Source organism: Hirsutella rhossiliensis, assembly GCF_020360975.1.
Source record: "Hirsutella rhossiliensis strain HR02 chromosome Unknown scaffold00015, whole genome shotgun sequence".
Taxonomy (NCBI): domain Eukaryota; kingdom Fungi; phylum Ascomycota; class Sordariomycetes; order Hypocreales; family Ophiocordycipitaceae; genus Hirsutella; species Hirsutella rhossiliensis.
The window spans coordinates 1,801,924-1,819,239 of NW_025408681.1; the positions used below are offsets into that span (position 1 = coordinate 1,801,924).

The window sequence follows — 17,316 nt, forward strand, 5'->3', positions numbered from 1 at the left end:
TCAAGGGACGCGTCGCTTTACCTCCCTTATGTTGGCCAAGTTTCCTCACCCTTGCGCGCTTCAATCCATGCTCGTCGAGGGGCGGTTGCCCGGGGATGATGATGCACTCGGTATCTCCTCTAGGGACTGCCGTGAAGCTTTTCAACCGCTTTCTTGTACGTGTATATGTAGGTGTGTGTTGGTGTGGGTGTTGGTGTGTGAGAGGCACCGCTGGCTGCTGCGTCGAGTTGTGCCCGGGGTCGGGTTGGAATAGGAGGAGAGAGAAGGGAAACGGACACGGCGAAGACCCCCAACTCGGTGCCCGTCCGGAGGCTCCCGGTGCGGCCAAACTCGACGTGAGGGGCCGTCTCAGTCGAAGGAGGCGGTGGAGCTGCTGCTGGAGTGATTCCCGGACCTCCGGCCACGGCTCTCGCCGCTGTCGCGCGACGAGGCGTGGCGGCTCTTGCGGTGGCGGCCCGTGTCGGCGGCGGCGGGTAGCCCCTGGACGATGCCGTTGCGGGCGAGCATGCCGCCGTTGACGGAGAAGTTGCGGCAGACCATGAAGGCGCGCATGGCGGCGTTTTCCTGGGCCAGGACGTCCGACTCGTAGGCGAGGTCGGTCTGGTACTCGCGGCCGTTGACGAGGACGAGGCAGGTGTAGCCGTTTGAGTCTCGGTAGCATTCGTACGAGGGATCGGTCCATCCTCGCCGGCGGCAGAGACCTAGAAGGGGGAAGGCCAGGGGTCAGCGACGTCGAACCGGATCAATGCAGCACCAGGCCCCCTGAGCAGGCAAGGGGCTGCAGATGAGGCTGCTGCGTCGAAGCCCAAGCAAGCAGAGCAGAGCAGCATGGTAGTAGGGGGACATGACGGAGATGACGGGCCGTGCCCAACTCGCGGGGAGAGGGAACCGCCAAGCACCCAGATAGATTGCTTTTATGAGACGCAGGTTCGTGCCGGCAGTGTCCAAAGACTGCATGGCTTCTGGTCTCGACTCGCTCGTTGGCAGCAATTCACGCACATACTGCAACCGCCTTCCGCCCCCCCACTTACACCGCTCACGGCCAACTCTGGGAGAGGGACGGCCACGGCGAAAGGAAACAAGATATAAAGGGAGGCATGAGTGAGAGGGGCTCAATTGGTCGACTTACTCTCCAGGTACTGCATGTAGAAGCCACCCATGATGCTGGTAGACGGCAATTGACGATGAGGCGGCGGGCTGATGAAGAAGCGGAGAGAGCCGGGGGTGGGAAAGAAGAAGAAAAAAAAGGATAAATTCAACAAAGAAAAAAGTGGGAACAGCGTCGACGACGGGGTTTGCACGTGTCGTTGCCCGCGTGGCAGCAGACGGGACGAGTTCTTTTTTTTTTTTCGAGGCGAGCCAAGACGGAATATGCCACCCAAAATTTGACGAACCCGAGAGGGGGAGGCAAGGAGGGGGCGGGAGGCAAGATCACAAACAGGTTGTCTGCAGTGAGGCCCAATGGACACGGGGAGGCCGAAGAAGGAGGAGTGAGAGGTGAGAGAGAGCCCCAAGGGAGAGGAGGAAGAGGGTGTCGGGCAGAGAGTGAAAGAGAGAGAGAGAGAGAGAGAGAGAGAGGCAATTAGGCCGCCGGAGGATGGAAAAGATAAAGGGGGATGGGGGAAAGGGGGAAAAGACAAATAGACGAGGCCGCTGGGATGTGTGAGGCAGGGAAACGGAGGGGTAAAAGAGAGGGAGAGCGAGTCGAGGTCGACGAGCCTGCAAGCAAGCGTCGAGGTATGTTGTAATTGTGGGAGATATATGTAGGCAGGCGGGCAAGCTTACACCGGTTCGTGCAGAGACATGTTGTGTGTTTTTATTGCAAGCGCTCTCCAGGGGGGGTGAAGAGGGGTGTGTAGGAGGAGAGAGGGAGAGAGAGGGAGAGGGAGAGCGAGGGAGTGGCAGAGTTGGGAAATGCACGCGCAAAGGTAGATGGGGATGCGAGCCCACGATGCGGCTCTCGGGGCCACGTTGAGGGCCCGAGTGTGGACGGGGCAGGTACTTTGACGGCGACGAGTCGGACTGTACACAATGCGGAAACGTCTACTCCGTAGCATAGAGAGAAGTGTACGGAGTACTGTAGTGTATGCCGGCCAGGCGAGGAGAATTGGGCAAGGAAAAGAACGAAAGAAAGAAAAAAAAAGGTGTGACCCGTGGGGTGATGTGTTGGCGTGCCTCGTTACCAGTTGATGATGGGCGACAGCAACCGCTGGACGACGCTAGGCCGCTCCACCGGCGGGCGCATCTGGGGGGGGGGGGTGGGGGGGTAAAATGGGGGTGTGTGGGGAAGAGACGACAGACAGGGAGGGAACCAAGGGAACCTTGCTGGCCTGACCTGCCTCTCCGCCTCTGCCTCGCCTTGCCTCGCCTTGCCTTGCCTCTGTCTGTACTGTACTATACTGTACTGTACATGTCTTCTGTAGATAGGTAAGGTAGGTAAGTTACCTAGGTAGGATGGTAGATAGGTAAGGTAGATACTACTAGTAGGTGTATATATCCCACATTCATCATTAATGCACCGTTATTAATATTTCCATCCCTCTTTTGGGCCTTTTCCGTCTCTCGTCCACTCTTGCTTGTCCCTGCCAGCATGTGCATCGTCGTCTTTTTGCAGCGGCTCGCCCTGCATCTACTTGCTCTCTCTCTCTCTCTCTCTCTCTCTCTCTCTCTCTCTCCCCCTCTCTCTCCCCCCCCTCTCTCTATTGTATGGCTTTATATGGGCAGTAATCGTATCTCTACGGGCAGGCAGTGGTCTACTCCAGTACATACATGCCGGCCGAGGTGTCGCTGCCACTGCCCCGTACTGCACTGTACAGTACTCCATGTGTGGCCATGCATGCACAGCAGGTCCATCTCCGGGCCTGCGGGTGCAGGAGCAGTATCCACGATGCACGCAAAAGGAACAACAACAGCAGCAGCAGCAGCAGCAGCTCTTTGGGTCCTCGGATCAACAGGGCCTTGTCTTACGTATGTATAAGCTTTCAATCCCATCCTGTCCCCAACACAACCAAGCACTGTACTGTACATGTCACTGTGTATGTATGCCGACGACTAACACCCAGACAGACACACGCACATCCCCCGGCATTGGCTGCCACCAACTTGGTTGATTTTGACTTCATCATTCTCCCTGCCTCCGTGCTCACTCTGCCCCCCAGCCCGGTGGCCGTTTTCATCGTGTAGCCGGCCTCGACCGGCGCCCGCCAGACGCCGATGCCCCGGCCGGGGGCGCCGCCGTCTGCACTGTAATTACACGCACGCACACAAGTTGCGCGCCTGGGCACCGTCTCTCCCCATTTCTCATCTACGGTGCATCCACATGCGCCCTTTATTGCGTGCGTCTGTCTGCCTTGTGGATCGGGGTGGACGACGTTTTGCGACTTGACGTCGTCGTCGTGGCGAGAGCTGAAAGACGACCACATAGCCCAGACGAAGACGGACAACAACGAGGCCAATGCAATGCAAGCCTTCGCGCCTTTCTTTTTCCCCCTCCTTTTTTGGGGGCGGGCTTTTTCGCCCTCGCCGCCCAGACGTGTGGTGCCTGGTTGGCTGCCGCCTCCAAGATCTCGGTTTCTGCCCCCCTCCCAGTTAGCGGTACGACACGGCGAACCATGCAGAGGAAATCAAAAGCACACACGGTGGGGGAGAAGAGGGGAGGGGGCGTGAGGCGTTTCCCCATCCATGCGTTCCTGAGCTGCAGCACCAGCTACGCAACTACGGTACATACAAGGTCCCTTGCGGCCGGGAGCCAGGTCTGCAAAAGGGAACAAATGGAGAGGGGAAGGGGGTGGTTCGTCCGGCAGCCGCCGTGGGGGAGGGGAGGGAACCGAGGAAGAGGGAGTGGTTGGCTTGTGAGACGATGCTGATGGGTTTGTATCGACATGTCTGCACTCATCCGTCCGCCCATCCACCCATCCACCCATCCATCCATCCATCTACGGAGTACCCGTCCATCTATCCCAACCACACGACGTTGACTTGAGCGGTTGCGGGCGATTTGCCATATGACGTACCAAGCGCAGCCAGATGGAAAGTCGAGAGGGCTCGTCAACAAGGGCCACCCTCCTCGGACTTGCCTTGATGCACATCTCCATGTGCATGGCTGCAGTCGGATCCAAAAAAGCGCGGGAGCCTCAATTGGTCCAATCGCCTTGTTGGCGGGGGCCTCCATTGTCCAGTGAGCGGCCGTCGGTGATGCGAAACCTGTCGGTGAGGATTTGTGGGAGAGCGAGAGAGAGAGGCAGATGAAGGCGGGCCGGGGGGGGGAGGAGGGGGAGGGGAACACACCACCGATGGACGGAGCGAGGAAGGAAGATCTGGACTAATTAGACAGGGCTTGTACTTATCAGTACGTACGTCGAGATCGTGGCGCATCGTCAAGGCGGGCGGCACTCGAGACTGTGCAACAGCCGCAGGGCATCTCCTCGGTCCATCATCATCATCATCACCATCATCATCATCATCATTGTCAAGTAGGCATGCTCCGTACCGTACAGGGCATGCATGCGGCGCGTGCATACATACATTCACTGTATGTATATGTATGTGCGATATTTGGGGGGGGAGGGGGGGGATATGGTGCTCCCATGTCCCGCGTGGAGAAGACGACGGCGACAGCCCTCAGGGGAAGCAGGAGCAGGAGAGGAGGAGCAGGAGCAGGAGCAGGAGCAGGAGGAGGTTGGGACCGTCGACCCAAGAAGGACCCAAGAAGGACCCAAAAAGGACCCAAGAAGAGACCCCCCACCAGCTTGGCTGCAGCGAACATGTCGGTCGGCGAGCTTTATAACGGTGAAGGAGCCCTGGCTGATTGGACCGTCGCGGGAGGGGTCGCGAGGCAACAAGGCGCAAAACGTTTCCCTCCCTCAACCCTCATGCAATGATGAGCTGGCACTGCTTGCTGCGTTGATGGCATTGGCAGCAAAGGAAGGGGGAAAGGAAGGAAGGGAGGGCAAGGGAAAGAAAAAAAAAAGACGTCGACAGCGGCCAACCCCAAAGCGTCCTGGGCCGCCTTTTGCTGGCCAAACGGCGCGGCCCCGCGCTCTCTCTCCCTCTCTGTCGTGTGTCATTCTCCGAACCGCCATTTGTCTGGCACCAGCAGCCATTTACCGACGGGCCTTTCTGCCCTCCCCCCTCCTCCCCCCGGTGGTGCGGTCGGCAGCAAGCTTTTCGGCGACATGGCGGATATAGACCCGAAGCTTGCCCGGCAAACCACGTTCCCATGCCACGAACCCACTCGCCCGTGATTGGTGGCGCGCCGGTCCGTTGCTCGCTGCGCAGAGTGAAGCCATCCCATGCACACCACCAACCAGCCAAAAGTCAAGGCGGGCGTCACGCCGGCCCCTCCATGTGTGCGCGCGCGCCCGGGCGGCTGTCGAATCGGAAAAACATGCTTGCTCGTGTCCCCCGGCCCCCCGGGTTGGCACGTCGGAACCGTTGCGGAATAAAGGGGGCCGGCCAGTGTCTGCCACTGCCCATGGCGACAGAGAGGGAGAGAGATGCCGTCGTCGAGACGAATCCGGTTCGCCGGGTCTTAGTTGGTGAACCCTTCTCCGATCCCATGTCGCACCGCGTCGACCCGAGCGACACACACACACACGGAGAGAGAGAGAGAGAGAGAGACACACACACACACACACACTCACTCACTCACTCACTCAACACCACGTTGCTGACGCAAGCTTCCTTCCACCTTGCTTTGTCTGTCTGCTTGTTTCCATGGTCCATCGCAACAGCCTTTCTTCTTTTCCTTCCATTCATCTTGGTCTTCGCCCTCCAGCCGCCCACGAATGCCCATGTGTCATCTCCCCGGGCCGCCATCTGTCCAAGGCTCCGCGCAACGTTCCCGCCCTGAGGGGGCCGTTTGCCTTTTCCCGTCGAGATGGTGATGGTGTGTGCATCTGCCCACTGCTGCGTTGGAGGTGCTGCGTGGGAGGTGCTGCGTTGGAGGTGCAAGACGGACCGAGGCCCAACATGATGGCGTACTCCATACCTGCAAGCACACACGGCACTCAGAGACGCCCGCCCAGGCCCAACGCTCCTCGCAATGCAAATAAAGACCCCGTCGTATCTTCCTTGTACCTCGACACACCTGACGCAGCACCCGTCCAAGGATGCCAATCCAGAAACAAGCACATGCAAGACGCATCATCGAAAAGGTGCAGCATCATGCCCTTGGCGAGTACACATGAGCCGATGCAATGAAGCTCCCGCCCAACGAAGACGCAACGTGCTCGCCATGTGCCCACCGACCTCTTCTTCACTGTCTCAACGTCGCACAAGCCGAGACACTGCCGCTCTTGCTCCTCCCCGCCGCCGTCAGCCGATGCCCGCCAGCGCCTCCCGGACCGGTAGCCCACGTAATTACTCGTCTTATCCGTGCCTACAGATATAAACATGCCACACGGCGTCGTGTCCACGCCCTGCTCTACTATATTGCACTACTATATTGTACAGTGCCATCATCAACATCAAAGACACTCTTTGATCCTTGGTCCATGAGCCGTCTCCAGGTGGCAACATGACATCAGCCCCTTGGCCAGCATCCATCTGCTCTCCCCCGCGCACAGCAGATTTCCGTGGGCCCAGACAGCGTTTCCCCTGCTCTGTTTACCTACCCACTTCCAGCATACCTGCCCATCTGCCAACCACGCGTGCAGTATTCCGTCCGTATATACATGTACGTGTGAATGACCGCAGCGGCTCCGTCTGCGCGCAGGACATCGAAAAGCCCCCCTTCCCCTCCCCGGCAGATACAGATGTTGAGAGATAGTGTCACTCTTACATGATGAATTACATACTCCCCCCCCCCCAGTCGACGACGAAATCAAAAAAAAAATAGACAGCAGCCCGTCCGGGAGTATCTATACATCACAAACGCAGATGCATTCGTACATACGAAAGAGCGGCGCGGACGGCCGCATCTGATGCGGCCGCGTCTGACTGAGTGACGAGGCGCTATCTGGCTGGCCTCGAGCATGCTGCATGTTAACTAATACAACGTACGCCTTTATTAGTGCACGCTTTCGTGCAATCTTGGCCCGTTACAAGAGCCCGCCGTCAGCTTGCGACACCTCTCCAGAACCTTTCCTGAACAAGAGCCCATGCAGCCTGATGTAAGTTCCCTCCTGGGTAGGGTCTCCCCGTCCAGGGCCAACGGCAGCCACCCCGTCGAGGCCCCTCCCGCCCGCATGGCCCATGTGTTTCTTGCCCCGTCGTCACGACGCCATGTCGCCTTGTCAATCTCCCTCGCCGTCAAACGCGGAGCCCTCGCGGCAGCTTGAGACATGCTTCGGGCAGGTTGCCGTGCAGGGCCCCTGTTGGGGACACTCGACTCTCGTTGCTCCATCCAGCAATGGCCCCAGGAATGATGTGCAGCCCGCCACGCCCTTCCAGCGCCGTGTGGCTTGACGGCTGTGCCCCCTGTCCCCTCTTTCTTCCCCCATCCCCCCTCCTTCATCCCAGACATGCAGCCATATCTGCTGGGTACGCACGACGGGGGGGGGGGAGGGGGTCGACCATCAGGCTACCTGGAATCGGATGTGCTGGCCATCCTCGCGATGCACATGTAGCGTGGGCGACGCCAACGGGCGGGCAGAGATTGGCGAATGCAAGCTATAACGTCCAGGCGAACCATTGAGGCCGACTGGCCTCGGTGCATCGCCACGGCCGTCCATGATGGCAACCAGGCCGGGGCCGGGGCCACGCACGGCTGCTTGTCAATTGGCCTACTCGGCCTCCCTTTGAGCTGCCCTTTTTGTTCTATTTCAATCTTGAGTCACCGGCCGCCGCCTCGTTACACGGCCACCTTCCAGCCGTGATAACTCCGCGATGCTGGGTTGATGAGTTGTCCACCATGCAACTAGGCCCGGTGGCGGCCTTGCCTTAGCATGCCGCGTTGACGAGGCCTCTTCCTCCACGCCGTCATCCATCATATACTCTTGGCCTCTTCGCCTCCCTGTAAGGGGCGTCTCGTCAAGCACGTGACGCAGTTCATCCCAGCCTACAATCTATCACCGTAGCCACGATTGATGTTTGGACGATGGCGACAACTCGCCTTCCTCAACGGTATCCGTCCATGCTCATGCCCTCGAATAAAGTAGTTAGAAGCCCGGCTTGGAGGCAAAGTAGTTTTGGCAGTCGTCTGCATTCTCTTGCGGGATGGCGTAGACGGGATGCGTGGGGCGTACGCGATCCTGCTCGTCGAATATCTGTTCACCCTTGTCGTAGGTGGACACGGTCCAGACTTCGCCACCCATAGCGGTCTCGTCGGCACCGGCGCGGGCCAGGTTCCATTTGTGCTGAGCAGAGCTCAAGCCCGACAGCACGTAGCAGGTGTGGTATGCGTCGGAATATCTTCATACGGGTTAGCTCTTGGGGTCATCAGCGAGTGGGCTGGGCCATTTATTCCTCCCTTTGGCCTTTTCTCTTCCTTTTCTCTTTTTGCGGCGGTGAAGGGGACGCGGGAAGAGGTGGCCATGCAATAATCGGCACCACTTACTTGCTTGGCTTGTCTCTCATCCCGCCGCGCTTCGACATGTCCTGGCCACAGCAGAGGATGTACCGGATCAGCCCGTTTCGACTGAAAAGGCTGTTGTCTGCCTGCATGGACAGGTGATCTGCAGTCTCGGCCGCTGGCCGCTCCGGCCCCCTCAGGCTGGCCTCGAGTAGCGGCCAGCATCCGCCTACCCAGTGGCTGTAGCAGCCGTCGACGAGCTTGTTCGTGCGACCGGAAAAGCCACCCTCGGGTGCGTACTGGCGAGCCGAGAGCCAAGAGACAAGTCGCGGGACATCAAGATACCTACCGCGTCGGGAAACGTCAGCATGCAGCGCTTCCATGTCGAGAGACTCTAGCGGGACGGAGGCATCGCGAATTGGGCGCCATACCTGGGGACCGCTTGGTGCGGGGGATCAAGGATCGAGAGGCATCCCAGGGCGCAGAAGGCGTACGCCCCGTGGGCCTCGACGCCCGGCTTTGCCGACACGCCTCCTTCGTACGTTTGGCCTGGACATTGGCGACCGTCAGGCAGGAAACCAGGGCGGTTCCGGCGCGAGAGACCTACATCGTCGTACCCACTCCCCGAGGCCGCTGAAAAGCCCAGCGTGGCCGGCTGCACATGCAGGCGAATCGGGTGACAGGCTGAGCGGGATGTTGAGCAGCGAAATGATGACGGCCGCGCAGTAGGCTCCTCTGCAACAAGCATTCATCAGCGTCGGCTTCCTGTCGCCCAGAGCCGGCACGGCAAACATACCTCACATCTTCCTCACCGCCAATGGCCATCTGGAATCCTCCATCGGGCTGCTTCAACGAGCACAACCACCTCCACATGGCCCTCCTATCAACCACCTCGTAGGCCTCGTCCCCGCCGACCAAGCAGAGCGACAGGACTGTTGCATAGGTGGTGGCGAGATGCGAGGTCTGGCCGAACCCGCCGCCGAATCCGCCCGTCTCGTTCTGCATGGGGCGGACCGTCTCGACGAGCCTCGAGCGATAGGATTCCACGTCGTGGCCGAGGAGTGACAAGCCAGCGAGGCACCAGTAGAAAATCCAGGGCCGGCTGGGGTCTGCAGACATGAACATGGATGGCAGGGTGCCAAGCTGCTTGTGCAAGAACTTGACGTGCCGGTCGCGGTACAGGTGCGGGACTCCGTGGGCATTGAAGTAGTCATGTCCCTCCCCTGTCAAGAACGGCAGACACTCGTCGATGGTCTCGTCCTGGAGCATGGAGCTCTCTGTCTCCAGGGCATCCCGGACCGGCGGGCTCGACGTGAAGATATCCGGAATCCCCCCGGCTTCCTCCAGAGTTGTGTCCATGGCCATGTGTCTAGTGCGATGTTTGAAGATGATTCTCGGACGGGTGCGGCTCGGGCCTGCTCGGGTTCTCATGGCGCAGCTGCTGGGCTTGCCATTGCTCTGACCAATCCTTCTGCCAAGTTTCTACCACGCACCCATGTTATTGGGACTCGTCGATGGTCTATGGAAGTATTGTCGAGAGTCTCAGACTCATGGGGACAATAGCAACAGCAGGGTCGAAGAGTCGATTGTTGTCGGGAATTGTCCGGGTAGCATTCCTCGCCTAATCATGTGTGGGGCCTCGCCCAACGCCGGCTTCGGAAAGTCCCGAGCTCCGACGTTACGTCCACCAAAGCGGCACGGGTCAATCAACTCCATCCCGTGGCCTCGCCATCCATCTCGCATCGAAGGGATTGAGGTCGATGTGCACTCAAAGGATCAGTGCTTCAGACCACCGCCTACCCGCTCAAGCTGCAAACGATGTGCTTTGCGCTTTCCAAGCCTCCCTCGCGTGTGCAGAAGCGAGGGCTCCGGAAATGGGGATTTGATATTTGCCTCGGGCAGTCGGCCGGATGCCTTGTGCCTTTGGCCAGAGACAAGTCGTATCGGAGCTTCATGAGTTCATCTACCGCGGCCCAGTCCCTGGAGGCATGGCAGTTGTGCGTTACGGTGCTGACGTGGGTCGAGTCGACGTCAATGCGAAACTCTGTCGTGGGCTTCTCTCGGGCCAACCTCCTTGCGCATGCCACCTTCGACCGGTCGCGAGAGGATCACTCTTGGTCATGAAGCTCTCTCCGGCCTTGGCGCCTGGCCACGCAGTCTGCCTTAGGGCCAGTTTCGGTCGGTCGTAGGAGTAAATGACGCGTCTGGTTTACTTGCTTGGCTTGCCACGCAATGAGTCCAGGGGTAGCTCGTCCCATCTCCCCTGTCACTCAAGGTCACGCTCCGCATGTACGAGTCGTTGATGGTGCCCGTCGAACGTTACTAGGTTGATCGAACTCGGTGTACCTACCGCGCAGCCTGTCTCGCTCGCGCCATTCGGCGAGGTCCTGGCCGGGATGAACCACCGTTGCTGTAGGTCTTTGTCGAAAAACTTGGATATGGCAACATGGGCACTTGGTGCACATGGCGCGGGCGGATGAGGATTCTTGCAGGCATTGCAATATCATTTGCCGTGGGCCTCGAAGGATGGCGTGATGTTGGCTTCGAGTATGGGGTAGTAATGGGTGCGGCATTTGGATTCACGACGAATCTGTTGGTTGGGAAAGACGAGCAGCATAGCCACGGTGTTGGATCAGGCGGAACCTGAAACATGCAACGATGGCAGAGAAGACTTGTCGCACGAGCCGTTGTCTCATGGGCGCACTTTACATGGCTCACGATGCAACCGGGTGGTGAATTCACGCACCGGACCGGCTTCACCTCAACGGACGCTTCCACCTTTACACGCTACTATTTCCTCCGCCTCAAGAGTGCGCACATGAACACGCATGTGAGTATTCCTGCCGATACACGACCCTCGTGATGTGTTGACGAAAGAGCCGATAGTTGGCTGGCAGCGGAGGGTTGATGTCCGATATAGGGTAGCAGAGCTCCTCTCGCGCCGCAGCCAACCACTAACAAGAGAAACAAGGCCGTAGCACGGTACCGACGGTGGGTCAGTGGGCAGGCAGGGCATGACAAGCCGTTAAGCTCAGTGGACCGCACCGGGATTTGACCGGCAATTCACAGGCTGCTGGGCATCCGACGTTGGTGCTACTAACGAGCCCTATTTCAGCTAGGGCGGGTGGAAGCCGCGTGGGGCAGGCCGCACTGTGCCCACCGCTTCTGTTTCAAACAGTCGTCCCAATCACGAACGTTTCTTCGTCCCCACCCACGAGTCTAACTGACCTGGGGACGAGCGAGGTTGGCGCTTGCGCAGCGACGTGGCTGGACACCGGCCGGGGCTGAGCTATTTCTGATGAGAAACAGGTTGGGAGCGTTGAGTTGGCAGTTGGCTAGACATGGGACCGGGTGACCCTTTATGGTCACGAACCATGGCCTTTAATCATATCGCCGAGAGTCGAGACGAACCAACCCGGATCGCGGCACCTCCGACGATGAGTGGTGGCTCGTGGCACCTGGCGGTGATGGTGGGCGCGAATCGGTAGCAAATGCCAAGCGGTCGACGATGGCGTGGGCACATCGAGGTGACGCTTCACGGCGAGCGAGAACCCAAGTTGCCAGCAGCCGGCCAACTGGTGGCTGCGCGCTGGCCTCCAGTCACGAGCTTGGTGGGATGCAGGGAGGGGGCGACGTTGCGACGGATGATGACGAGAGGCCGTGTGTAAAGACTTGCCTGGACGACCCGCTAGCTCAAGACCGAGGCTTCTCGCCGTGCACGATGCATTTATGATTTGTCTGTGTGTATGTGCATGTGAATCGTAAAGTAATAATCTAAAGGTGGGCGGATGCGAGGTGGATTTGGCCGACGGAGGGTTTTTCTCGTCTTGGTAATCGGCAAGAAAATGGGGGACTGGATTTGCACAGTACTGCACTGTACAATTATCCAGTGACAGCGCACGGTGTTAATGAGGCTATGCGCACAGTGATTCCGACGACACTGCAGCAGAGTCCATGGTCGGAGATATCTACCGACTGAGAGGCCCATGTCGTGACGATGGCTGTTTCGTAGCACAGTGCGAGGCCGGCCTGCGGCATTGCCCGGAAGCCCTATCGGTGATAAGGCCGACTCTTGTGCAACGAAAGCCCCTATCTGGCGCAGACGACGCACTCTCAGCGGAGCCCCCCACGAATCGCACCGAGGCGGTTATCGTCCACTTTATGCGCGGCCAGCATACGATGCTCCGATTGTCGCCGGGCAGGCAGCCGATACCCATGCTCGCCCATGGACGGCAAAGGGTCCGGGGAGGGCAGGATCGGACGGCCATCTCGGAGAGCAAAGATCGGCCAGGCCCACCACAGGCGAACGATCTACACGGCTCCGCCAGGCAGTTTGTTGTTGGCAGAGGAAGAGAGGGAGGAGAGGGGGTGAGCTTTTAGCACCTTGTTTTTCCGCCTTGCAGCCGCCAAGCTCACTCGACAAGTTGCAAGGCGCATGCTCACCGGCTTGCTACCCTCGGGACATTACAAGCATCCCCTTTCCTGTGGTGCAGCTGGCGCCACTTGTGTATTAATGCCAGAGGGCCCTGGATTTGGGAACCTTTTGTCGTGCATGCGGAACGGGACAGTGGGGGCAATGGTTTGAAGCAGATCATGCAGGCGATTGCCTGATGGGGAGACGGGGAGATGAGAAGGCGCTCGACATGTGCGTCGATGATGTTTTGCTTGCCTGCAGGAAGCGCCAGAGGCCGGAGAAGGACTAAGGACTCTTCAGAGTAACACACAGTACTAGTACCTTGCGAATGAAGGACCTGTGCACACTACATTAGTCCTGTAGACGGCTCGTGAGGACCTACAGTACATGCTCTGGCTTCCCTGCTATCCACCAACACGTAGACACCTCGTATCGATTCCCTCTTGTTCCCGGATCAACCTTGGTAACGTGCGGCACGACGCTTGGTACTTTCACCACGCACGTATGTAAGTACCTTGGCACCATGGACTTTGCTGAGCCCGTCGGCTTGCACACAAGCGGTGGATCCGACACGAAGAATAAACCAACTACTCGAGCGCGACTAGAGTGCTGCCCGAACGCTTGTACGTGGGCCTTCGCTTATCTCAGTCATCATAAGCCTCTTCTGATCCGCAGATATTGACCTTGAGGATCTGGGCTCCTCATATCCACGAACCCGGCTCAGTAATGCCATGTTGAGCATGCAGGCATCCGCCTCTTCTCTTGACGCCTTAGTAACCAACGCTGGTTTGCTAGGACCATGTCGACGCGGCCTAACAACCCTGCCTCTACGTACCAAGAAGTACATGCGGCAGTACGGAGTACTTGGCACCTCACGATAACCCGCGCCCAACCCAACCACCCACGGCCACAGCGCGCACTGTGCGGCCGCCGCCTGATTGGGCGGGCTGCGCCGGGGCGACCTGGTCCGCTGGATCGCCAGTCCAGCGCTCCACAGGCGTGCAGATGCACAGGCGCCTCAGTGTGCTGTCATTGGCTGCAACTCCCAGACGACGAGCTCACCGCCTCTTCATCAACGAAAGGCCCCCTCCTCGTTTCTCCCCGGCTCCCCCATCAGTTGTGAAGCAGCGCTGCGGCCATGTAAGCCTCTGCAAGCCAGCCTGTCAGTCCACTCCCAGAGCAAGCCAGCCCAGCCCGGACCAGTCCTGGCCTGGAGAGAGAGAGAGCACGCACCTTGACCTGGGGACCCCCCTGTGCGCCCTTCTCCGCATCCTCGTCCCCTCTCTCTTCCATACCTACCTGACCTCACCTTTTCCCACCGGACCACCTCTCTGTTGCTGCCTTGACTACGAATACGCCTCCAACAAGGGATTCTCTCATCGCGAAAGAGCGGTGTCACCCGCTGGGCCTCTATACAACATTGCCAGCCTTCGCTTCCGATCCTACTTTTCCTCCCCTCCCCCGGCCGCCGCCTCTCGCTCAGCATGACCTTTGACTTCACTAATGCAAATGGCGGGGGCGACGCCTTGCTCGACCTAAACTTCGACCAGCAGCTCCCCGACAGGGCCGCCTACGCCTTTTCCACCACGGCACATTCGAGTCCTTCGGCCGCGTCGGGCATCATGACGAATACGCGTATCTGGCCCATTCCCCTCGACATGGCCGTGCCGCCGCCCAACTCTCACGGCCCGGTGACGGGGTCGCCGGAGGCTTTCCAAGGCGGCTCGCCCTTGTCCAACTCGTCCAGTCCCCATAGCCAGCACTCATCTTTGCAGCAGTCGCCCTTTCAATCACCATCCAATCTCCTAACTGACTGGGCACTGCAGCAGCAACAGCAGCAGCAGCAGCAACAGCAACAGCAGCAGCAGCAGCAACAGCAACAGCAGCAGCAGCAACAACAGCAGCAGCAGCAGCAGCAGCAGCAGCAACAGCAGCAACAGCAGCATCAGCATCAGCATCAGCATCAACATCATCAGCACCATCAGCACCATCAACATCTAACGGCGCCTGATCTCGCCCAGTTCATCCAAGACTCGGCCTCCCTCATGAACTTCAATGCTTTCCCTTCAGCCTTTCACCCAACCCCCCTCGACTATCTCCCCGCTACCCAGACTGCTCTGCAAGCCAACCTGCTGGAATCGACATTCAACGCGATGCCTTCCATGGAGGAAACCGCCCGAGCTATGCAGTGGGGGAACACGGGCATGGAGAACTGGCAAGAGCTCCAGCACACTCTGCAGATGGACGGCCTCCCCCGGCTCGACAGTGTTGGCAGCAGCTCACCCACCGGCACCTATCTGGAAGTATTGTCGCTGCCTTCGTCCTCGGGTGATGGCTGGGCCATGGTCGAGTGGGGCCATCAACGCCTGGACCAATTTCAACAGGCTCAGGCGCAGAATGCCGCCATCTTCAACCCGTCTCAGACTCTGCACCTGAGAACAAACTCCGACTCTTCGGAAGGTGCCAACTCGATGGATTTTGGCAGCTTTGAGGAGGTTGCGCCGTTTCCATTCTCCCCCTTCTCACCGGAATCGGATGGGTATCAAGACAGCAACAGCCATCGGAACTGCTTCTCAGGCGATGGACATGGCCATTCCCACGACACTGTCAGTCCTACTGCTGCTGTTGCCCCGGTGCCAATCAAGGCCGAGCCATCGAGCCGCCAGAGCCCTGGAAGCGGTGCTGCGTCCGCGTCGCCTCCGTCTGTCATCCCCTCGCGCAGAAACTCGGGGCCCCGCAAAAGCCCCATCACCAAGACCACCAACAAGCCTGTTGTCCGTCGCATCTGCAACAACCGGAAGGACGGGTCTGTCGAGAAAAAGGTTGGCCGTAGAAAGGGCCCTCTTTTGCCTGAGCAGCGAAAGCAAGCCAGCGAAATAAGAAAGCTGCGAGCTTGCCTGCGATGCAAATTCCTTAAAAAGACTTGCGACAAGGGCGAGCCCTGTGCAGGATGCCAGCCTTCGCACGCCCGGCTCTGGCAGGTGCCGTGTACTAGAATCGACATCAAGGACATTGGCTACTTCATGAAGGACTGGAAGGCCGACTACGAGAGGCACATGGACCGTGGTGTGTCGATTTACAACGTCAAGGGCTTCTCGCAGAAGGAGACGCTCATGTGGATTACTCACGGCTATGGTTTCGCGCTGCCCGTCATGGTTCGTGAGGTTTTTGTTGCTGATGAGGGCTGCTTCTCGGTCGAGTGGGTCGAATCGTGCCAGTCTGACCAGGAGCCCATCGACTTCGAGGCTCGCACAGAGAAGTTGGACGTGGGTGCTGAAGGTGTCCGCATCGACGCCCTCGCAGAGTATCTGGACAAGCACATCGATGGGCCTTTCCAAGACTTCATTGACGACCACTTTGAGGGCACGCCCTTTATCACCGAGATCCTCAAGACAGCACACCGCTTCTACGTCAAGGACCGGATGCCAGTCATCAAGAAGGCACTGAAGTTGGTTCTCGCTTACAACTTGACCATGCACATCACCATGGTTGAGAACCAAGGATCTGAAGTCGCCCTGGACGGGCAGATTGACGACGAGGAGTCCAAGTTTTATGGACGGACTGTAGCTCCCGTCATGATCAATTTCCAGATCAAGTGCGCACTCGCCGACATGTGGCGCGAATTGCAAAAGGACATATTGGAAGAGCTCTCGTCCCTGTACTCGGGTGTGTACAGCGGTGAGAAGATGAAGAACTGGCCTACCATCTTCATGCTTGCTTCGATTCTACTCGCGGTGTGGGAAGAGATGCAGTTCGACTGCCACTACCGGGTGCCCGATCCTGCAGCTGTGGATAAGTTCTGCAACGACATGGAGACTACTCCTGTTGGAGTCATCGTGGGTCTCTTCCATGCCATCTCCCAGAAGCTGCCGGCTTTTGTCGACTGGGACACGCGCCAGCACGGGCACCTGCTGCACAACAATACGTCTGTTTGCGAGGCCATGACCGAAGTTCGACAGCACGTTATCAAACATGGTAAGGAGTGCCCCATTTGCACTCGTGCCTGGGATAAATCTAACTGCTGTGAATCCAGAGGCCTATTTGCGAACCCGAAAAGAGACCAAGTTCGATAGGTACGACTTTGACTCGCTGTCCAACAAGTTCCTGTCGAAGCTCGTCATCCGAGCCAACTGAAGCAAGTTGGGGCTCACGTGATTCTCGCTTCGACATTACCGCCATCGGGATCGCTTTCACCCTTGTCAAACTTTGGGGCGGCCGGCTTCTCTCTTTTGTTCTTACATTCTTTTGCTGTTTCACACGGTCATCCAGCGATGGCGTTTTACACGACCTCGACGCGAGACGAGTCGGCATCACACATACTGTCAGGCTCACCTTTGATGTTGGCTTTTCAACGCTCTCACTTCACGACTAGTCACCGCCGTACGACATGACAGCGACGTTGAATATGGTGGCGACATTTACGACGGTGCAATGACTTTTATTCGACACG

At 58.5% G+C, this 17,316-nt stretch overlaps 3 protein-coding genes across 3 annotated transcripts; 1 reads left to right on the forward strand and 2 right to left on the reverse strand.

Moving 5' to 3' along the window:
* Window positions 1-348: 348 nt before the first annotated feature.
* HRG_10436 (uncharacterized protein) lies at window positions 349-1,160 on the reverse strand (the record flags this gene model as incomplete). Its single annotated transcript, XM_044868907.1, has 2 exons — window positions 349-701; window positions 1,130-1,160. 2 exons carry the CDS (start codon window positions 1,158-1,160, stop codon window positions 349-351), a joined length of 384 nt encoding a protein of 127 aa, XP_044716262.1.
* A 6,939-nt stretch (window positions 1,161-8,099) lies between these two features.
* On the reverse strand, window positions 8,100-9,883 carry HRG_10437 (prenyltransferase and squalene oxidase repeat domain-containing protein; the record flags this gene model as incomplete). The annotated part of the gene is made up of 5 exons (XM_044868908.1): window positions 8,100-8,352; window positions 8,498-8,797; window positions 8,884-9,001; window positions 9,060-9,187; window positions 9,249-9,883. 5 exons carry the CDS (start codon window positions 9,881-9,883, stop codon window positions 8,100-8,102), a joined length of 1,434 nt encoding a protein of 477 aa, XP_044716263.1.
* Window positions 9,884-14,350: 4,467 nt separating this feature from the next.
* Window positions 14,351-17,000, forward strand: HRG_10438 (C6 finger domain-containing protein; the record flags this gene model as incomplete). The annotated part of the gene is made up of 4 exons (XM_044868909.1): window positions 14,351-15,672; window positions 15,862-16,021; window positions 16,085-16,841; window positions 16,900-17,000. The coding sequence occupies 4 exons, from the start codon at window positions 14,351-14,353 to the stop codon at window positions 16,998-17,000; spliced, it is 2,340 nt and encodes a 779-aa protein (XP_044716264.1).
* Between the last annotated feature and the right edge of the window lie 316 nt (window positions 17,001-17,316).